We start from the raw sequence: 21,688 nt of genomic DNA, 5'->3' as shown, positions 1-21,688 counted from the left end.
TGGTGCCGCCATGTGATGACCGGCGTCTCCTGGCTGGGCAGAGGCGGGCTGTTCCATCAGGATCTGACCCTTGGGTGGTTACTCCAAATCGCTCAGGTCGACTCCTGGCTTGGGACTCTCCTGGAAGGGCACTTATGTCCCAATTCCGGCCCCTTAGGTGTGAACTCCCAGGAATCGGACGAAAAACCTAATTGGACAGACACAGGCTGATTATCATTCCTGCAGGACGCTCCCAACCAATGGTGTCACCGCAAGCCTCAGAGTGCCACACAAGTGCTGCCCCACGTGGCTGGCTGGTGGGGGCTCCAAAGTATCAAATGGCGATGTCTGCCCCACTTGTGCTAATCCTCACCAATTGGCCCCATGGCTGGACCTGCCCATGATTACTACCTTGAATTTCAGACCTTAATTTAGCACGGTCATGGAAGTGATGGCCTGAATAAGACAATACCGAATAACGCTAGGTTGATGCCGTCCTGGCATCCAGCCTTCAATGAGCTTCATGGTGGTGGCACCAAACTCCTTGTCTGGTAGTGTCGTGGAGTGAACAAACTCCTAATGGGAAGTAGAAATGTTGTACTGACCTTCCAAGTGGAAAGATGCCACCATTGCCATTCTCAATGTTTACGCTTCAACTGCATCTGGAAGCGCAGTTCTTCAATGACAGGCTTCATGGCTATTGCTGGTCCCCTCAGAAGAATCGGGGACAAAGCCTAGGAGTCTGAGTCGCCGTGCCCAGCCCCTCCCTTCCAAACTGTCTTGAGTTTTCCGCCGTTCCTTTCCTGAGGAAGCTCCTTCGTGAGCCGTCCGCTACTTCTGCAAGGCCTGCAAATCCTGCCGGTATCTTGTGGCCTGATTACTCAAGAGTCCGGCGCATGTCCTCCCCCTACGGGACGTGATTTCCTAATTCCTGAGTCCCTGACCAGTACTTGTTGCCTGAGGCCCGCCCTGCCTCACATTCAGTCCTAGCTGTTCCATTCCGAGTCTCATAGACGTGTCTACCGTGAGTTCTGTGTCCATGCTTGCCAGATGGCAAGAAGTATCAGCCATTTCGCAGAGCTTTCTGTAAGTGTTTTTCCTCATTCCATGAACGGGTTTGGAGGAGCCATGTTCTGCATCTGATTGGTTGGGGCTCAGATGTTCAAACCCTGACATGCGATTGCGAGCGATGTGCTGCCTCGGACCAACAGTCAGCCGGGCTCGGTCGAATTGCTCATGGACTCATTCGTTACGCTGGAGCTGAGCGTTTGTCCAGAGTTCAAGCTGGGCCAAGAAGATAGGCTTTGCAGCACCGAGGGCTTGAGTGCTTGACCAGTTTCCTAGGAGGCCTATGGAGTGCAGGTTCGGCAGCTGTTCCAGGAGTCTCGGCTGGTGTAGACCCATGCAGCAACTTCTGTCTTGAAATTAGGCTCTATTTGGATGCTTAAGCCTTCAAGACTGTGAGTGCTCATGTTAATGACTCAATGCTACCTTCCAGTTTTTCTGGATTTCAGGAGTCTAACCAACAGCACGAAAACAAGTCTATGTGGTGTCTGGAACTGTTCCCGTAAGGAGTCCTTTTAGGCCTCTGTCTCGGAAGGTGGCTTCCCATGCGAAGCCATGAGGCCGGTAATGACTGTACTACGGGAGCTCTTTGTGCTGCATTCAGTCCGATGGTGTGTGGTGTACTGCCAGCGTAGGCGGGTTATTTCACAATTCGTGGCCTGGGCCTTCTATTCCCTTTTCACTGTCCATGGAGGCAGGTGGCAGATGGTGGGCTCAACTGACCCTATGGAAGACGCGTTTTTTTCCCTCCATCTTGGTGGAGCAGGTGGTTACTCCAAACCGGCAGAGCCACATGGAGGGCTGGCTCTTCGTGTCAACCAGACTCTTCTCCTCTGAAAGGACCTGCTTTTTGTTTCCGTCCTCCATCTTGGTGGAGCAGGTGGTTACTCCAAACCAGCAGAGCCAGCTGGAGGTGTGATTTTTGGTTTCAACCGGACGCTGCTCCTCATGAAGAGCCTGGCTTTTGTTCCCATCCTCCATCTTGGTAGAGCAGGTGGTTACTCCAAACCGGCACAGCCAGATGGAGGGCTGGCTCTTGGTGTCAACCGGACGCTGCTCCTCAGGAAGAGCCTGGTTTTGGTTCCCATCCTCCATCTTGATGGAGCAGGTGGTTACTCCAAACCGGCAGAGCCAGATGGAGAGCTGGCTCTTGGTGTCAACCGGACGCTGCTCCTCAGGAAGAACCTGGTTTTGGTTCCCATCCTCCATACTGGTGGAGCAGGTGGTTACTCCAAACCGGCAGAGCCAGATGGAGAGCTGGCTCTTGGTGTCAACCGGACGCTGCTCCTCAGGAAGAACCTGGTTTTGGTTCCCGTCCTCCATCTTGGTGGAGCAGGTGGTTACTCCAAACCGGCAGAGCCAGATGGAGGGCTGGCTCTTGGTGTCAACCGGACGCTGCTCCTCGGGAAGGACCTGGGTTTTTTTCCCATCCTCAATCTTGACGGGGCAGGTGGTTACTCCAAACCAACAGAGCCAGCCGGAGGTCTGACTCTTGGTCTCTAAGGGATGCTGCTCCTTGGGAAGGAGCAGCTTTCTGTCCCAATTCCGGACCCAGCTGAGGCAGCTGGAACTGCCAGGAATTGAAGACATGAAAAGAACTAAAATCAAGACGAGAATCAGGCTGAGCTTCATCCTGTTCTCTCGCAAGGACCACTCTCAACACACAAGTGGCTGTCACCCAGAGCAGAGCTCCAGCAGTGACCACCAGGACAGAGTGACTGCCCCACGTCTCTGAGCTGAGCTGGGGGAGGCTGCCCATGTGACTCAATAAAGGCTGATGTCATGCCCCACCCTGTGATGTCACAATGCCTCTCACCGTGCACCCAGCTTGGGGCTGGGGACCCTATACCCAAATTCCACCTCCCCTTTTTCCAATCTATCTGCACTCTGTAATTTTCATGAACACACGAGGTCATGGAATCGTAGAATGGCCTGAGTTGAAAAGGACCACAGTGATCATATAGTTTCAACCTCCCTGCTATGACTAGGCTGCCCAGAGCCACATCCAGCCTGGCCTCGAATGCCTTCAGGGATGGGGCATCCACAACCTCCTTGGGCTGTGTCTGTGTGTGGGGCAGTCTGACAAAAATACATCTAACATGGAAGAGTGTATGAAACAAATGTGTGTGACTGAATTCCCCCATGTGGAAAAAATGGCACCCATTGGCATTCATCAATGCTTTCTGAATGTTCCATGTGACAGATAGCAGCAGAGTCTCGTTCAACAGCGCAGCGACTTCATGGCTGCTGGCCTGAACTACCAGTCAGCAATAATAATCAGAGGGATGAAACAGACTAGGGAGTCTGAGGTGCCGTGCCTCAGGGCCTCACTCCCTTTCCCAACAGATCTTTCTGTGGTGTTTTGCCGCCGTTTTCCCTTTCTGGGAAGGCTCCTTGGTGTGAGCCTACTCTGTGAAGCTGATGTGCACAGGATCTTTGCAGAACTGGCCCAGCTGAGAATTCCCAGTGTGCCCCGGATGCTTCCCAGCATGCTCCAGGACTCACAGCACCTCCCCGTGTACTCTGGGGGACGCTGCATTACCTCAATGGGACATGGGCTCCCAGTCAAAATGTTCTCTCTTCCCCCTGAGGCACAGCAGTCTGTGGGTACCTCACAACCACCAGTGCCTCTTTTCCCCTACCCCAGCATCCTCTGTTCTCCCTAGGAACGTGCCTCCAAACCCGATACAGCAGCATTCTCCTGCACCAATGCCTTTAGTGCTGCTGCTGTCCCGGACCCACTGCCACCACAATCACACAGGCTAAAGTAATAATGATTTTATTCATTTCATGCCTGATAGGAAATGGAGGTGATGATCTGGGAGAGGTTGGTGTCTACCCAGTAGAAGAGATTGTTGTCATCAGAAGTGTCATCAGAAGTGCCTTCAGTGCAGGAATCTTTGCTGGGCTGAGGTGTGTCCCGCCCCACCAGCTGACTGTCACCATTTGACCCACAGGCTGCCAGATGGACAGAAGTGCTTCATGGACATCACTCTCTGTTACGGTGGAAGCTGAGGCCGTTTGTTCCCTGAAAGTGACACAGCATGGGCACAGAGAAAGGGATTCAGGCTCATTTTGCAGAGCATCACCCTGCAGGGCTCTGATTCCTGCACCACTTTTCCAGCCTCACAGGACTTGGAGCAGCCCGTGGGGCTTCTGGCATGCCCTGTTTGGCACAGGGGTCTCCAGCTGGGTGTCAGCCCCATGACCAGGCAAGTCTCTGGGGAGAGCTGATGGACCTCTGGAGGTCTGTTTTCCTTAGAAGCCTTCACAGACCAGACCTTTGCGGTTCTCTGCATGCATATTAAATCTCAATTGCTTACCTATCGCTGACGTTGTCTCAGTATTTTCCAGAGTCTGATGATAACCCAAAGCAGACGGAAAACACGGTAGTCTATGATGTGATCTTTAAGGAAACAGGTTATCTGCTTAAGGAAGTCCCAAAGGTGACGCAGGATGTCGCGCAAGCTGAAGGTCTTTTCCTCAGTGCACGGGCACTGCTGATTTGGGCCCTCTGGAACAACAGACTTGTTGACCCTGTACGGGACCCATTTGGGGAGTGCAGAAAAGCCAAGCCAGAAGGGCCAGGTGGAGGCATGGCGCTCAGCGTTAATGGACAGCCTCTCCTCAGGCTGCACAAGTTTTTTGTCTCCATTCCAGGGACAGGTGTTTAGTCCAGACCAGCAGAGCCAGATGAAGGGCTGCCTGTTGGTCTCAACTGGGCTCTGCTCCTCGGGAAGGACTTGGTTTTTGTTCCCATCCTCCATCTTGGTGGAGCAGGTGGTTACTCCAAACCGGCAGAGCCACATGGAGGGCTGGCTCTTCGTGTCAACCAGACTCTTCTCCTCTGAAAGGACCTGCTTTTTGTTTCCGTCCTCCATCTTGGTGGAGCAGGTGGTTACTCCAAACCAGCAGAGCCAGCTGGAGGTGTGATTTTTGGTTTCAACCGGACGCTGCTCCTCATGAAGAGCCTGGCTTTTGTTCCCATCCTCCATCTTGGTAGAGCAGGTGGTTACTCCAAACCGGCACAGCCAGATGGAGGGCTGGCTCTTGGTGTCAACCGGACGCTGCTCCTCAGGAAGAGCCTGGTTTTGGTTCCCATCCTCCATCTTGATGGAGCAGGTGGTTACTCCAAACCGGCAGAGCCAGATGGAGAGCTGGCTCTTGGTGTCAACCGGACGCTGCTCCTCAGGAAGAACCTGGTTTTGGTTCCCATCCTCCATACTGGTGGAGCAGGTGGTTACTCCAAACCGGCAGAGCCAGATGGAGAGCTGGCTCTTGGTGTCAACCGGACGCTGCTCCTCAGGAAGAACCTGGTTTTGGTTCCCGTCCTCCATCTTGGTGGAGCAGGTGGTTACTCCAAACCGGCAGAGCCAGATGGAGGGCTGGCTCTTGGTGTCAACCGGACGCTGCTCCTCGGGAAGGACCTGGGTTTTTTTCCCATCCTCAATCTTGACGGGGCAGGTGGTTACTCCAAACCAACAGAGCCAGCCGGAGGTCTGACTCTTGGTCTCTAAGGGATGCTGCTCCTTGGGAAGGAGCAGCTTTCTGTCCCAATTCCGGACCCAGCTGAGGCAGCTGGAACTGCCAGGAATTGAAGACATGAAAAGAACTAAAATCAGGACGAGAATCAGGCTGAGCTTCATCCTGTTCTCTCGCAAGGACCACTCTCAACACACAAGTGGCTGTCACCCAGAGCAGAGCTCCAGCAGTGACCACCAGGACAGAGTGACTGCCCCACGTCTCTGAGCTGAGCTGGGGGAGGCTGCCCATGTGACTCAATAAAGGCTGATGTCATGCCCCACCCTGTGATGTCACAATGCCTCTCACCGTGCACCCAGCTTGGGGCTGGGGACCCTATACCCAAATTCCACCTCCCCTTTTTCCAATCTATCTGCACTCTGTAATTTTCATGAACACACGAGGTCATGGAATCGTAGAATGGCCTGAGTTGAAAAGGACCACAGTGATCATATAGTTTCAACCTCCCTGCTATGACTAGGCTGCCCAGAGCCACATCCAGCCTGGCCTCGAATGCCTTCAGGGATGGGGCATCCACAACCTCCTTGGGCTGTGTCTGTGTGTGGGGCAGTCTGACAAAAATACATCTAACATGGAAGAGTGTATGAAACAAATGTGTGTGACTGAATTCCCCCATGTGGAAAAAATGGCACCCATTGGCATTCATCAATGCTTTCTGAATGTTCCATGTGACAGATAGCAGCAGAGTCTCGTTCAACAGCGCAGCGACTTCATGGCTGCTGGCCTGAACTACCAGTCAGCAATAATAATCAGAGGGATGAAACAGACTAGGGAGTCTGAGGTGCCGTGCCTCAGGGCCTCACTCCCTTTCCCAACAGATCTTTCTGTGGTGTTTTGCCGCCGTTTTCCCTTTCTGGGAAGGCTCCTTGGTGTGAGCCTACTCTGTGAAGCTGATGTGCACAGGATCTTTGCAGAACTGGCCCAGCTGAGAATTCCCAGTGTGCCCCGGATGCTTCCCAGCATGCTCCAGGACTCACAGCACCTCCCCGTGTACTCTGGGGGACGCTGCATTACCTCAATGGGACATGGGCTCCCAGTCAAAATGTTCTCTCTTCCCCCTGAGGCACAGCAGTCTGTGGGTACCTCACAACCACCAGTGCCTCTTTTCCCCTACCCCAGCATCCTCTGTTCTCCCTAGGAACGTGCCTCCAAACCCGATACAGCAGCATTCTCCTGCACCAATGCCTTTAGTGCTGCTGCTGTCCCGGACCCACTGCCACCACAATCACACAGGCTAAAGTAATAATGATTTTATTCATTTCATGCCTGATAGGAAATGGAGGTGATGATCTGGGAGAGGTTGGTGTCTCCCCAGTAGAAGAGATTGTTGTCATCAGAAGTGTCATCAGAAGTGCCTTCAGTGCAGGAATCTTTGCTGGGCTGAGGTGTGTCCCGCCCCACCAGCTGACTGTCACCATTTGACCCACAGGCTGCCAGATGGACAGAAGTGCTTCATGGACATCACTCTCTGTTACGGTGGAAGCTGAGGCCGTTTGTTCCCTGAAAGTGACACAGCATGGGCACAGAGAAAGGGATTCAGGCTCATTTTGCAGAGCATCACCCTGCAGGGCTCTGATTCCTGCACCACTTTTCCAGCCTCACAGGACTTGGAGCAGCCCGTGGGGCTTCTGGCATGCCCTGTTTGGCACAGGGGTCTCCAGCTGGGTGTCAGCCCCATGACCAGGCAAGTCTCTGGGGAGAGCTGATGGACCTCTGGAGGTCTGTTTTCCTTAGAAGCCTTCACAGACCAGACCTTTGCGGTTCTCTGCATGCATATTAAATCTCAATTGCTTACCTATCGCTGACGTTGTCTCAGTATTTTCCAGAGTCTGATGATAACCCAAAGCAGACGGAAAACACGGTAGTCTATGATGTGATCTTTAAGGAAACAGGTTATCTGCTTAAGGAAGTCCCAAAGGTGACGCAGGATGTCGCGCAAGCTGAAGGTCTTTTCCTCAGTGCACGGGCACTGCTGATTTGGGCCCTCTGGAACAACAGACTTGTTGACCCTGTACGGGACCCATTTGGGGAGTGCAGAAAAGCCAAGCCAGAAGGGCCAGGTGGAGGCATGGCGCTCAGCGTTAATGGACAGCCTCTCCTCAGGCTGCACAAGTTTTTTGTCTCCATTCCAGGGACAGGTGTTTAGTCCAGACCAGCAGAGCCAGATGAAGGGCTGCCTGTTGGTCTCAACTGGGCTCTGCTCCTCGGGAAGGACTTGGTTTTTGTTCCCATCCTCCATCTTGGTGGAGCAGGTGGTTACTCCAAACCGGCAGAGCCACATGGAGGGCTGGCTCTTCGTGTCAACCAGACTCTTCTCCTCTGAAAGGACCTGCTTTTTGTTTCCGTCCTCCATCTTGGTGGAGCAGGTGGTTACTCCAAACCAGCAGAGCCAGCTGGAGGTGTGATTTTTGGTTTCAACCGGACGCTGCTCCTCATGAAGAGCCTGGCTTTTGTTCCCATCCTCCATCTTGGTAGAGCAGGTGGTTACTCCAAACCGGCACAGCCAGATGGAGGGCTGGCTCTTGGTGTCAACCGGACGCTGCTCCTCAGGAAGAGCCTGGTTTTGGTTCCCATCCTCCATCTTGATGGAGCAGGTGGTTACTCCAAACCGGCAGAGCCAGATGGAGAGCTGGCTCTTGGTGTCAACCGGACGCTGCTCCTCAGGAAGAACCTGGTTTTGGTTCCCATCCTCCATACTGGTGGAGCAGGTGGTTACTCCAAACCGGCAGAGCCAGATGGAGAGCTGGCTCTTGGTGTCAACCGGACGCTGCTCCTCAGGAAGAACCTGGTTTTGGTTCCCGTCCTCCATCTTGGTGGAGCAGGTGGTTACTCCAAACCGGCAGAGCCAGATGGAGGGCTGGCTCTTGGTGTCAACCGGACGCTGCTCCTCGGGAAGGACCTGGGTTTTTTTCCCATCCTCAATCTTGACGGGGCAGGTGGTTACTCCAAACCAACAGAGCCAGCCGGAGGTCTGACTCTTGGTCTCTAAGGGATGCTGCTCCTTGGGAAGGAGCAGCTTTCTGTCCCAATTCCGGACCCAGCTGAGGCAGCTGGAACTGCCAGGAATTGAAGACATGAAAAGAACTAAAATCAGGACGAGAATCAGGCTGAGCTTCATCCTGTTCTCTCGCAAGGACCACTCTCAACACACAAGTGGCTGTCACCCAGAGCAGAGCTCCAGCAGTGACCACCAGGACAGAGTGACTGCCCCACGTCTCTGAGCTGAGCTGGGGGAGGCTGCCCATGTGACTCAATAAAGGCTGATGTCATGCCCCACCCTGTGATGTCACAATGCCTCTCACCGTGCACCCAGCTTGGGGCTGGGGACCCTATACCCAAATTCCACCTCCCCTTTTTCCAATCTATCTGCACTCTGTAATTTTCATGAACACACGAGGTCATGGAATCGTAGAATGGCCTGAGTTGAAAAGGACCACAGTGATCATATAGTTTCAACCTCCCTGCTATGACTAGGCTGCCCAGAGCCACATCCAGCCTGGCCTCGAATGCCTTCAGGGATGGGGCATCCACAACCTCCTTGGGCTGTGTCTGTGTGTGGGGCAGTCTGACAAAAATACATCTAACATGGAAGAGTGTATGAAACAAATGTGTGTGACTGAATTCCCCCATGTGGAAAAAATGGCACCCATTGGCATTCATCAATGCTTTCTGAATGTTCCATGTGACAGATAGCAGCAGAGTCTCGTTCAACAGCGCAGCGACTTCATGGCTGCTGGCCTGAACTACCAGTCAGCAATAATAATCAGAGGGATGAAACAGACTAGGGAGTCTGAGGTGCCGTGCCTCAGGGCCTCACTCCCTTTCCCAACAGATCTTTCTGTGGTGTTTTGCCGCCGTTTTCCCTTTCTGGGAAGGCTCCTTGGTGTGAGCCTACTCTGTGAAGCTGATGTGCACAGGATCTTTGCAGAACTGGCCCAGCTGAGAATTCCCAGTGTGCCCCGGATGCTTCCCAGCATGCTCCAGGACTCACAGGACCTCCCCGTGTACTCTGGGGGACGCTGCATTACCTCAATGGGACATGGGCTCCCAGTCAAAATGTTCTCTCTTCCCCCTGAGGCACAGCAGTCTGTGGGTACCTCACAACCACCAGTGCCTCTTTTCCCCTACCCCAGCATCCTCTGTTCTCCCTAGGAACGTGCCTCCAAACCCGATACAGCAGCATTCTCCTGCACCAATGCCTTTAGTGCTGCTGCTGTCCCGGACCCACTGCCACCACAATCACACAGGCTAAAGTAATAATGATTTTATTCATTTCATGCCTGATAGGAAATGGAGGTGATGATCTGGGAGAGGTTGGTGTCTACCCAGTAGAAGAGATTGTTGTCATCAGAAGTGTCATCAGAAGTGCCTTCAGTGTAGGAATCTTTGCTGGGCTGAGGTGTGTCCCGCCCCACCAGCTGACTGTCACCATTTGACCCACAGGCTGCCAGATGGACAGAAGTGCTTCATGGACATCACTCTCTGTTACGGTGGAAGCTGAGGCCGTTTGTTCCCTGAAAGTGACACAGCATGGGCACAGAGAAAGGGATTCAGGCTCATTTTGCAGAGCATCACCCTGCAGGGCTCTGATTCCTGCACCACTTTTCCAGCCTCACAGGACTTGGAGCAGCCCGTGGGGCTTCTGGCATGCCCTGTTTGGCACAGGGGTCTCCAGCTGGGTGTCAGCCCCATGACCAGGCAAGTCTCTGGGGAGAGCTGATGGACCTCTGGAGGTCTGTTTTCCTTAGAAGCCTTCACAGACCAGACCTTTGCGGTTCTCTGCATGCATATTAAATCTCAATTGCTTACCTATCGCTGACGTTGTCTCAGTATTTTCCAGAGTCTGATGATAACCCAAAGCAGACGGAAAACACGGTAGTCTATGATGTGATCTTTAAGGAAACAGGTTATCTGCTTAAGGAAGTCCCAAAGGTGACGCAGGATGTCGCGCAAGCTGAAGGTCTTTTCCTCAGTGCACGGGCACTGCTGATTTGGGCCCTCTGGAACAACAGACTTGTTGACCCTGTACGGGACCCATTTGGGGAGTGCAGAAAAGCCAAGCCAGAAGGGCCAGGTGGAGGCATGGCGCTCAGCGTTAATGGACAGCCTCTCCTCAGGCTGCACAAGTTTTTTGTCTCCATTCCAGGGACAGGTGTTTAGTCCAGACCAGCAGAGCCAGATGAAGGGCTGCCTGTTGGTCTCAACTGGGCTCTGCTCCTCGGGAAGGACTTGGTTTTTGTTCCCATCCTCCATCTTGGTGGAGCAGGTGGTTACTCCAAACCGGCAGAGCCACATGGAGGGCTGGCTCTTCGTGTCAACCAGACTCTTCTCCTCTGAAAGGACCTGCTTTTTGTTTCCGTCCTCCATCTTGGTGGAGCAGGTGGTTACTCCAAACCAGCAGAGCCAGCTGGAGGTGTGATTTTTGGTTTCAACCGGACGCTGCTCCTCATGAAGAGCCTGGCTTTTGTTCCCATCCTCCATCTTGGTAGAGCAGGTGGTTACTCCAAACCGGCACAGCCAGATGGAGGGCTGGCTCTTGGTGTCAACCGGACGCTGCTCCTCAGGAAGAGCCTGGTTTTGGTTCCCATCCTCCATCTTGATGGAGCAGGTGGTTACTCCAAACCGGCAGAGCCAGATGGAGAGCTGGCTCTTGGTGTCAACCGGACGCTGCTCCTCAGGAAGAACCTGGTTTTGGTTCCCATCCTCCATACTGGTGGAGCAGGTGGTTACTCCAAACCGGCAGAGCCAGATGGAGAGCTGGCTCTTGGTGTCAACCGGACGCTGCTCCTCAGGAAGAACCTGGTTTTGGTTCCCGTCCTCCATCTTGGTGGAGCAGGTGGTTACTCCAAACCGGCAGAGCCAGATGGAGGGCTGGCTCTTGGTGTCAACCGGACGCTGCTCCTCGGGAAGGACCTGGGTTTTTTTCCCATCCTCAATCTTGACGGGGCAGGTGGTTACTCCAAACCAACAGAGCCAGCCGGAGGTCTGACTCTTGGTCTCTAAGGGATGCTGCTCCTTGGGAAGGAGCAGCTTTCTGTCCCAATTCCGGACCCAGCTGAGGCAGCTGGAACTGCCAGGAATTGAAGACATGAAAAGAACTAAAATCAGGACGAGAATCAGGCTGAGCTTCATCCTGTTCTCTCGCAAGGACCACTCTCAACACACAAGTGGCTGTCACCCAGAGCAGAGCTCCAGCAGTGACCACCAGGACAGAGTGACTACCCCACGTCTCTGAGCTGAGCTGGGGGAGGCTGCCCATGTGACTCAATAAAGGCTGATGTCATGCCCCACCCTGTGATGTCACAATGCCTCTCACCGTGCACCCAGCTTGGGGCTGGGGACCCTATACCCAAATTCCACCTCCCCTTTTTCCAATCTATCTGCACTCTGTAATTTTCATGAACACACGAGGTCATGGAATCGTAGAATGGCCTGAGTTGAAAAGGACCACAGTGATCATATAGTTTCAACCTCCCTGCTATGACTAGGCTGCCCAGAGCCACATCCAGCCTGGCCTCGAATGCCTTCAGGGATGGGGCATCCACAACCTCCTTGGGCTGTGTCTGTGTGTGGGGCAGTCTGACAAAAATACATCTAACATGGAAGAGTGTATGAAACAAATGTGTGTGACTGAATTCCCCCATGTGGAAAAAATGGCACCCATTGGCATTCATCAATGCTTTCTGAATGTTCCATGTGACAGATAGCAGCAGAGTCTCGTTCAACAGCGCAGCGACTTCATGGCTGCTGGCCTGAACTACCAGTCAGCAATAATAATCAGAGGGATGAAACAGACTAGGGAGTCTGAGGTGCCGTGCCTCAGGGCCTCACTCCCTTTCCCAACAGATCTTTCTGTGGTGTTTTGCCGCCGTTTTCCCTTTCTGGGAAGGCTCCTTGGTGTGAGCCTACTCTGTGAAGCTGATGTGCACAGGATCTTTGCAGAACTGGCCCAGCTGAGAATTCCCAGTGTGCCCCGGATGCTTCCCAGCATGCTCCAGGACTCACAGCACCTCCCCGTGTACTCTGGGGGACGCTGCATTACCTCAATGGGACATGGGCTCCCAGTCAAAATGTTCTCTCTTCCCCCTGAGGCACAGCAGTCTGTGGGTACCTCACAACCACCAGTGCCTCTTTTCCCCTACCCCAGCATCCTCTGTTCTCCCTAGGAACGTGCCTCCAAACCCGATACAGCAGCATTCTCCTGCACCAATGCCTTTAGTGCTGCTGCTGTCCCGGACCCACTGCCACCACAATCACACAGGCTAAAGTAATAATGATTTTATTCATTTCATGCCTGATAGGAAATGGAGGTGATGATCTGGGAGAGGTTGGTGTCTACCCAGTAGAAGAGATTGTTGTCATCAGAAGTGTCATCAGAAGTGCCTTCAGTGCAGGAATCTTTGCTGGGCTGAGGTGTGTCCCGCCCCACCAGCTGACTGTCACCATTTGACCCACAGGCTGCCAGATGGACAGAAGTGCTTCATGGACATCACTCTCTGTTACGGTGGAAGCTGAGGCCGTTTGTTCCCTGAAAGTGACACAGCATGGGCACAGAGAAAGGGATTCAGGCTCATTTTGCAGAGCATCACCCTGCAGGGCTCTGATTCCTGCACCACTTTTCCAGCCTCACAGGACTTGGAGCAGCCCGTGGGGCTTCTGGCATGCCCTGTTTGGCACAGGGGTCTCCAGCTGGGTGTCAGCCCCATGACCAGGCAAGTCTCTGGGGAGAGCTGATGGACCTCTGGAGGTCTGTTTTCCTTAGAAGCCTTCACAGACCAGACCTTTGCGGTTCTCTGCATGCATATTAAATCTCAATTGCTTACCTATCGCTGACGTTGTCTCAGTATTTTCCAGAGTCTGATGATAACCCAAAGCAGACGGAAAACACGGTAGTCTATGATGTGATCTTTAAGGAAACAGGTTATCTGCTTAAGGAAGTCCCAAAGGTGACGCAGGATGTCGCGCAAGCTGAAGGTCTTTTCCTCAGTGCACGGGCACTGCTGATTTGGGCCCTCTGGAACAACAGACTTGTTGACCCTGTACGGGACCCATTTGGGGAGTGCAGAAAAGCCAAGCCAGAAGGGCCAGGTGGAGGCATGGCGCTCAGCGTTAATGGACAGCCTCTCCTCAGGCTGCACAAGTTTTTTGTCTCCATTCCAGGGACAGGTGTTTAGTCCAGACCAGCAGAGCCAGATGAAGGGCTGCCTGTTGGTCTCAACTGGGCTCTGCTCCTCGGGAAGGACTTGGTTTTTGTTCCCATCCTCCATCTTGGTGGAGCAGGTGGTTACTCCAAACCGGCAGAGCCACATGGAGGGCTGGCTCTTCGTGTCAACCAGACTCTTCTCCTCTGAAAGGACCTGCTTTTTGTTTCCGTCCTCCATCTTGGTGGAGCAGGTGGTTACTCCAAACCAGCAGAGCCAGCTGGAGGTGTGATTTTTGGTTTCAACCGGACGCTGCTCCTCATGAAGAGCCTGGCTTTTGTTCCCATCCTCCATCTTGGTAGAGCAGGTGGTTACTCCAAACCGGCACAGCCAGATGGAGGGCTGGCTCTTGGTGTCAACCGGACGCTGCTCCTCAGGAAGAGCCTGGTTTTGGTTCCCATCCTCCATCTTGATGGAGCAGGTGGTTACTCCAAACCGGCAGAGCCAGATGGAGAGCTGGCTCTTGGTGTCAACCGGACGCTGCTCCTCAGGAAGAACCTGGTTTTGGTTCCCATCCTCCATACTGGTGGAGCAGGTGGTTACTCCAAACCGGCAGAGCCAGATGGAGAGCTGGCTCTTGGTGTCAACCGGACGCTGCTCCTCAGGAAGAACCTGGTTTTGGTTCCCGTCCTCCATCTTGGTGGAGCAGGTGGTTACTCCAAACCGGCAGAGCCAGATGGAGGGCTGGCTCTTGGTGTCAACCGGACGCTGCTCCTCGGGAAGGACCTGGGTTTTTTTCCCATCCTCAATCTTGACGGGGCAGGTGGTTACTCCAAACCAACAGAGCCAGCCGGAGGTCTGACTCTTGGTCTCTAAGGGATGCTGCTCCTTGGGAAGGAGCAGCTTTCTGTCCCAATTCCGGACCCAGCTGAGGCAGCTGGAACTGCCAGGAATTGAAGACATGAAAAGAACTAAAATCAAGACGAGAATCAGGCTGAGCTTCATCCTGTTCTCTCGCAAGGACCACTCTCAACACACAAGTGGCTGTCACCCAGAGCAGAGCTCCAGCAGTGACCACCAGGACAGAGTGACTGCCCCACGTCTCTGAGCTGAGCTGGGGGAGGCTGCCCATGTGACTCAATAAAGGCTGATGTCATGCCCCACCCTGTGATGTCACAATGCCTCTCACCGTGCACCCAGCTTGGGGCTGGGGACCCTATACCCAAATTCCACCTCCCCTTTTTCCAATCTATCTGCACTCTGTAATTTTCATGAACACACGAGGTCATGGAATCGTAGAATGGCCTGAGTTGAAAAGGACCACAGTGATCATATAGTTTCAACCTCCCTGCTATGACTAGGCTGCCCAGAGCCACATCCAGCCTGGCCTCGAATGCCTTCAGGGATGGGGCATCCACAACCTCCTTGGGCTGTGTCTGTGTGTGGGGCAGTCTGACAAAAATACATCTAACATGGAAGAGTGTATGAAACAAATGTGTGTGACTGAATTCCCCCATGTGGAAAAAATGGCACCCATTGGCATTCATCAATGCTTTCTGAATGTTCCATGTGACAGATAGCAGCAGAGTCTCGTTCAACAGCGCAGCGACTTCATGGCTGCTGGCCTGAACTACCAGTCAGCAATAATAATCAGAGGGATGAAACAGACTAGGGAGTCTGAGGTGCCGTGCCTCAGGGCCTCACTCCCTTTCCCAACAGATCTTTCTGTGGTGTTTTGCCGCCGTTTTCCCTTTCTGGGAAGGCTCCTTGGTGTGAGCCTACTCTGTGAAGCTGATGTGCACAGGATCTTTGCAGAACTGGCCCAGCTGAGAATTCCCAGTGTGCCCCGGATGCTTCCCAGCATGCTCCAGGACTCACAGCACCTCCCCGTGTACTCTGGGGGACGCTGCATTACCTCAATGGGACATGGGCTCCCAGTCAAAATGTTCTCTCTTCCCCCTGAGGCACAGCAGTCTGTGGGTACCTCACAACCACCAGTGCCTCTTTTCCCCTACCCCAGCATCCTCTGTTCTCCCTAGGAACGTGCCTCCAAACCCGATACAGCAGCATTCTCCTGCACCAATGCCTTTAGTGCTGCTGCTGTCCCGGACCCACTGCCACCACAATCACACAGGCTAAAGTAATAATGATTTTATTCATTTCATGCCTGATAGGAAATGGAGGTGATGATCTGGGAGAGGTTGGTGTCTACCCAGTAGAAGAGATTGTTGTCATCAGAAGTGTCATCAGAAGTGCCTTCAGTGCAGGAATCTTTGCTGGGCTGAGGTGTGTCCCGCCCCACCAGCTGACTGTCACCATTTGACCCACAGGCTGCCAGATGGACAGAAGTGCTTCATGGACATCACTCTCTGTTACGGTGGAAGCTGAGGCCGTTTGTTCCCTGAAAGTGACACAGCATGGGCACAGAGAAAGGGATTCAGGCTCATTTTGCAGAGCATCACCCTGCAGGGCTCTGATTCCTGCACCACTTTTCCAGCCTCACAGGACTTGGAGCAGCCCGTGGGGCTTCTGGCATGCCCTGTTTGGCACAGGGGTCTCCAGCTGGGTGTCAGCCCCATGACCAGGCAAGTCTCTGGGGAGAGCTGATGGACCTCTGGAGGTCTGTTTTCCTTAGAAGCCTTCACAGACCAGACCTTTGCGGTTCTCTGCATGCATATTAAATCTCAATTGCTTACCTATCGCTGACGTTGTCTCAGTATTTTCCAGAGTCTGATGATAACCCAAAGCAGACGGAAAACACGGTAGTCTATGATGTGATCTTTAAGGAAACAGGTTATCTGCTTAAGGAAGTCCCAAAGGTGACGCAGGATGTCGCGCAAGCTGAAGGTCTTTTCCTCAGTGCACGGGCACTGCTGATTTGGGCCCTCTGGAACAACAGACTTGTTGACCCTGTACGGGACCCATTTGGGGAGTGCAGAAAAGCCAAGCCAGAAGGGCCAGGTGGAGGCATGGCGCTCAGCGTTAATGGACAGCCTCTCCTCAGGCTGCACAAGTTTTTTGTCTCCATTCCAGGGACAGGTGTTTAGTCCAGACCAGCAGAGCCAGATGAAGGGCTGCCTGTTGGTCTCAACTGGGCTCTGCTCCTCGGGAAGGACTTGGTTTTTGTTCCCATCCTCCATCTTGGTGGAGCAGGTGGTTACTCCAAACCGGCAGAGCCACATGGAGGGCTGGCTCTTCGTGTCAACCAGACTCTTCTCCTCTGAAAGGACCTGCTTTTTGTTTCCGTCCTCCATCTTGGTGGAGCAGGTGGTTACTCCAAACCAGCAGAGCCAGCTGGAGGTGTGATTTTTGGTTTCAACCGGACGCTGCTCCTCATGAAGAGCCTGGCTTTTGTTCCCATCCTCCATCTTGGTAGAGCAGGTGGTTACTCCAAACCGGCACAGCCAGATGGAGGGCTGGCTCTTGGTGTCAACCGGACGCTGCTCCTCAGGAAGAGCCTGGTTTTGGTTCCCATCCTCCATCTTGATGGAGCAGGTGGTTACTCCAAACCGGCAGAGCCAGATGGAGAGCTGGCTCTTGGTGTCAACCGGACGCTGCTCCTCAGGAAGAACCTGGTTTTGGTTCCCATCCTCCATACTGGTGGAGCAGGTGGTTACTCCAAACCGGCAGAGCCAGATGGAGAGCTGGCTCTTGGTGTCAACCGGACGCTGCTCCTCAGGAAGAACCTGGTTTTGGTTCCCGTCCTCCATCTTGGTGGAGCAGGTGGTTACTCCAAACCGGCAGAGCCAGATGGAGGGCTGGCTCTTGGTGTCAACCGGACGCTGCTCCTCGGGAAGGACCTGGGTTTTTTTCCCATCCTCAATCTTGACGGGGCAGGTGGTTACTCCAAACCAACAGAGCCAGCCGGAGGTCTGACTCTTGGTCTCTAAGGGATGCTGCTCCTTGGGAAGGAGCAGCTTTCTGTCCCAATTCCGGACCCAGCTGAGGCAGCTGGAACTGCCAGGAATTGAAGACATGAAAAGAACTAAAATCAGGACGAGAATCAGGCTGAGCTTCATCCTGTTCTCTCGCAAGGACCACTCTCAACACACAAGTGGCTGTCACCCAGAGCAGAGCTCCAGCAGTGACCACCAGGACAGAGTGACTGCCCCACGTCTCTGAGCTGAGCTGGGGGAGGCTGCCCATGTGACTCAATAAAGGCTGATGTCATGCCCCACCCTGTGATGTCACAATGCCTCTCACCGTGCACCCAGCTTGGGGCTGGGGACCCTATACCCAAATTCCACCTCCCCTTTTTCCAATCTATCTGCACTCTGTAATTTTCATGAACACACGAGGTCATGGAATCGTAGAATGGCCTGAGTTGAAAAGGACCACAGTGATCATATAGTTTCAACCTCCCTGCTATGACTAGGCTGCCCAGAGCCACATCCAGCCTGGCCTCGAATGCCTTCAGGGATGGGGCATCCACAACCTCCTTGGGCTGTGTCTGTGTGTGGGGCAGTCTGACAAAAATACATCTAACATGGAAGAGTGTATGAAACAAATGTGTGTGACTGAATTCCCCCATGTGGAAAAAATGGCACCCATTGGCATTCATCAATGCTTTCTGAATGTTCCATGTGACAGATAGCAGCAGAGTCTCGTTCAACAGCGCAGCGACTTCATGGCTGCTGGCCTGAACTACCAGTCAGCAATAATAATCAGAGGGATGAAACAGACTAGGGAGTCTGAGGTGCCGTGCCTCAGGGCCTCACTCCCTTTCCCAACAGATCTTTCTGTGGTGTTTTGCCGCCGTTTTCCCTTTCTGGGAAGGCTCCTTGGTGTGAGCCTACTCTGTGAAGCTGATGTGCACAGGATCTTTGCAGAACTGGCCCAGCTGAGAATTCCCAGTGTGCCCCGGATGCTTCCCAGCATGCTCCAGGACTCACAGCACCTCCCCGTGTACTCTGGGGGACGCTGCATTACCTCAATGGGACATGGGCTCCCAGTCAAAATGTTCTCTCTTCCCCCTGAGGCACAGCAGTCTGTGGGTACCTCACAACCACCAGTGCCTCTTTTCCCCTACCCCAGCATCCTCTGTTCTCCCTAGGAACGTGCCTCCAAACCCGATACAGCAGCATTCTCCTGCACCAATGCCTTTAGTGCTGCTGCTGTCCCGGACCCACTGCCACCACAATCACACAGGCTAAAGTAATAATGATTTTATTCATTTCATGCCTGATAGGAAATGGAGGTGATGATCTGGGAGAGGTTGGTGTCTACCCAGTAGAAGAGATTGTTGTCATCAGAAGTGTCATCAGAAGTGCCTTCAGTGCAGGAATCTTTGCTGGGCTGAGGTGTGTCCCGCCCCACCAGCTGACTGTCACCATTTGACCCACAGGCTGCCAGATGGACAGAAGTGCTTCATGGACATCACTCTCTGTTACGGTGGAAGCTGAGGCCGTTTGTTCCCTGAAAGTGACACAGCATGGGCACAGAGAAAGGGATTCAGGCTCATTTTGCAGAGCATCACCCTGCAGGGCTCTGATTCCTGCACCACTTTTCCAGCCTCACAGGACTTGGAGCAGCCCGTGGGGCTTCTGGCATGCCCTGTTTGGCACAGGGGTCTCCAGCTGGGTGTCAGCCCCATGACCAGGCAAGTCTCTGGGGAGAGCTGATGGACCTCTGGAGGTCTGTTTTCCTTAGAAGCCTTCACAGACCAGACCTTTGCGGTTCTCTGCATGCATATTAAATCTCAATTGCTTACCTATCGCTGACGTTGTCTCAGTATTTTCCAGAGTCTGATGATAACCCAAAGCAGACGGAAAACACGGTAGTCTATGATGTGATCTTTAAGGAAACAGGTTATCTGCTTAAGGAAGTCCCAAAGGTGACGCAGGATGTCGCGCAAGCTGAAGGTCTTTTCCTCAGTGCACGGGCACTGCTGATTTGGGCCCTCTGGAACAACAGACTTGTTGACCCTGTACGGGACCCATTTGGGGAGTGCAGAAAAGCCAAGCCAGAAGGGCCAGGTGGAGGCATGGCGCTCAGCGTTAATGGACAGCCTCTCCTCAGGCTGCACAAGTTTTTTGTCTCCATTCCAGGGACAGGTGTTTAGTCCAGACCAGCAGAGCCAGATGAAGGGCTGCCTGTTGGTCTCAACTGGGCTCTGCTCCTCGGGAAGGACTTGGTTTTTGTTCCCATCCTCCATCTTGGTGGAGCAGGTGGTTACTCCAAACCGGCAGAGCCACATGGAGGGCTGGCTCTTCGTGTCAACCAGACTCTTCTCCTCTGAAAGGACCTGCTTTTTGTTTCCGTCCTCCATCTTGGTGGAGCAGGTGGTTACTCCAAACCAGCAGAGCCAGCTGGAGGTGTGATTTTTGGTTTCAACCGGACGCTGCTCCTCATGAAGAGCCTGGCTTTTGTTCCCATCCTCCATCTTGGTAGAGCAGGTGGTTACTCCAAACCGGCACAGCCAGATGGAGGGCTGGCTCTTGGTGTCAACCGGACGCTGCTCCTCAGGAAGAGCCTGGTTTTGGTTCCCATCCTCCATCTTGATGGAGCAGGTGGTTACTCCAAACCGGCAGAGCCAGATGGAGAGCTGGCTCTTGGTGTCAACCGGACGCTGCTCCTCAGGAAGAACCTGGTTTTGGTTCCCATCCTCCATACTGGTGGAGCAGGTGGTTACTCCAAACCGGCAGAGCCAGATGGAGAGCTGGCTCTTGGTGTCAACCGGACGCTGCTCCTCAGGAAGAACCTGGTTTTGGTTCCCGTCCTCCATCTTGGTGGAGCAGGTGGTTACTCCAAACCGGCAGAGCCAGATGGAGGGCTGGCTCTTGGTGTCAACCGGACGCTGCTCCTCGGGAAGGACCTGGGTTTTTTTCCCATCCTCAATCTTGACGGGGCAGGTGGTTACTCCAAACCAACAGAGCCAGCCGGAGGTCTGACTCTTGGTCTCTAAGGGATGCTGCTCCTTGGGAAGGAGCAGCTTTCTGTCCCAATTCCGGACCCAGCTGAGGCAGCTGGAACTGCCAGGAATTGAAGACATGAAAAGAACTAAAATCAGGACGAGAATCAGGCTGAGCTTCATCCTGTTCTCTCGCAAGGACCACTCTCAACACACAAGTGGCTGTCACCCAGAGCAGAGCTCCAGCAGTGACCACCAGGACAGAGTGACTGCCCCACGTCTCTGAGCTGAGCTGGGGGAGGCTGCCCATGTGACTCAATAAAGGCTGATGTCATGCCCCACCCTGTGATGTCACAATGCCTCTCACCGTGCACCCAGCTTGGGGCTGGGGACCCTATACCCAAATTCCACCTCCCCTTTTTCCAATCTATCTGCACTCTGTAATTTTCATGAACACACGAGGTCATGGAATCGTAGAATGGCCTGAGTTGAAAAGGACCACAGTGATCATATAGTTTCAACCTCCCTGCTATGACTAGGCTGCCCAGAGCCACATCCAGCCTGGCCTCGAATGCCTTCAGGGATGGGGCATCCACAACCTCCTTGGGCTGTGTCTGTGTGTGGGGCAGTCTGACAAAAATACATCTAACATGGAAGAGTGTATGAAACAAATGTGTGTGACTGAATTCCCCCATGTGGAAAAAATGGCACCCATTGGCATTCATCAATGCTTTCTGAATGTTCCATGTGACAGATAGCAGCAGAGTCTCGTTCAACAGCGCAGCGACTTCATGGCTGCTGGCCTGAACTACCAGTCAGCAATAATAATCAGAGGGATGAAACAGACTAGGGAGTCTGAGGTGCCGTGCCTCAGGGCCTCACTCCCTTTCCCAACAGATCTTTCTGTGGTGTTTTGCCGCCGTTTTCCCTTTCTGGGAAGGCTCCTTGGTGTGAGCCTACTCTGTGAAGCTGATGTGCACAGGATCTTTGCAGAACTGGCCCAGCTGAGAATTCCCAGTGTGCCCCGGATGCTTCCCAGCATGCTCCAGGACTCACAGGACCTCCCCGTGTACTCTGGGGGACGCTGCATTACCTCAATGGGACATGGGCT

The 21,688-nt window shown here is 53.5% G+C and overlaps 6 protein-coding genes across 6 annotated transcripts; all 6 read right to left on the bottom strand.

The window, feature by feature from the left end:
• Window positions 1-2,658: 2,658 nt before the first annotated feature.
• Window positions 2,659-6,833, bottom strand: LOC146545060 (uncharacterized). The gene has a single exon (XM_085217802.1). The coding sequence runs from the start codon at window positions 5,688-5,690 to the stop codon at window positions 4,368-4,370; it is 1,323 nt and encodes a 440-aa protein (XP_085073928.1). The 5' UTR covers window positions 5,691-6,833; the 3' UTR covers window positions 2,659-4,367.
• Window positions 6,834-6,908: 75 nt separating this feature from the next.
• On the bottom strand, window positions 6,909-9,577 carry LOC146545059 (uncharacterized). Its single transcript, XM_085217801.1, has one exon. It carries the CDS (start codon window positions 8,702-8,704, stop codon window positions 7,382-7,384), a length of 1,323 nt encoding a protein of 440 aa, XP_085073927.1. The 5' UTR covers window positions 8,705-9,577; the 3' UTR covers window positions 6,909-7,381.
• Window positions 9,578-9,976: 399 nt separating this feature from the next.
• Window positions 9,977-11,794, bottom strand: LOC146545058 (uncharacterized). The gene has a single exon (XM_085217800.1). It carries the CDS (start codon window positions 11,716-11,718, stop codon window positions 10,396-10,398), a length of 1,323 nt encoding a protein of 440 aa, XP_085073926.1. The 5' UTR covers window positions 11,719-11,794; the 3' UTR covers window positions 9,977-10,395.
• Window positions 11,795-11,815: 21 nt separating this feature from the next.
• LOC146545057 (uncharacterized) lies at window positions 11,816-14,732 on the bottom strand. Its single transcript, XM_085218444.1, has one exon. It carries the CDS (start codon window positions 14,730-14,732, stop codon window positions 13,410-13,412), a length of 1,323 nt encoding a protein of 440 aa, XP_085074570.1. The 3' UTR covers window positions 11,816-13,409.
• LOC146545056 (uncharacterized) lies at window positions 14,715-18,692 on the bottom strand. The gene has a single exon (XM_085217796.1). The coding sequence runs from the start codon at window positions 17,744-17,746 to the stop codon at window positions 16,424-16,426; it is 1,323 nt and encodes a 440-aa protein (XP_085073922.1). The 5' UTR covers window positions 17,747-18,692; the 3' UTR covers window positions 14,715-16,423.
• A 32-nt stretch (window positions 18,693-18,724) lies between these two features.
• Window positions 18,725-21,611, bottom strand: LOC146545055 (uncharacterized). Its single transcript, XM_085217799.1, has one exon. It carries the CDS (start codon window positions 20,758-20,760, stop codon window positions 19,438-19,440), a length of 1,323 nt encoding a protein of 440 aa, XP_085073925.1. The 5' UTR covers window positions 20,761-21,611; the 3' UTR covers window positions 18,725-19,437.
• Window positions 21,612-21,688: the final 77 nt, after the last annotated feature.

Source organism: Meleagris gallopavo, chromosome 2, assembly GCF_905368555.1.
Source record: "Meleagris gallopavo chromosome 2, MGAL_WU_HG_1.1, whole genome shotgun sequence".
Taxonomy (NCBI): domain Eukaryota; kingdom Metazoa; phylum Chordata; class Aves; order Galliformes; family Phasianidae; genus Meleagris; species Meleagris gallopavo.
Note: the sequence above shows the minus strand (reverse complement) of the source record. Positions and strands in the feature narration are given on the sequence as shown.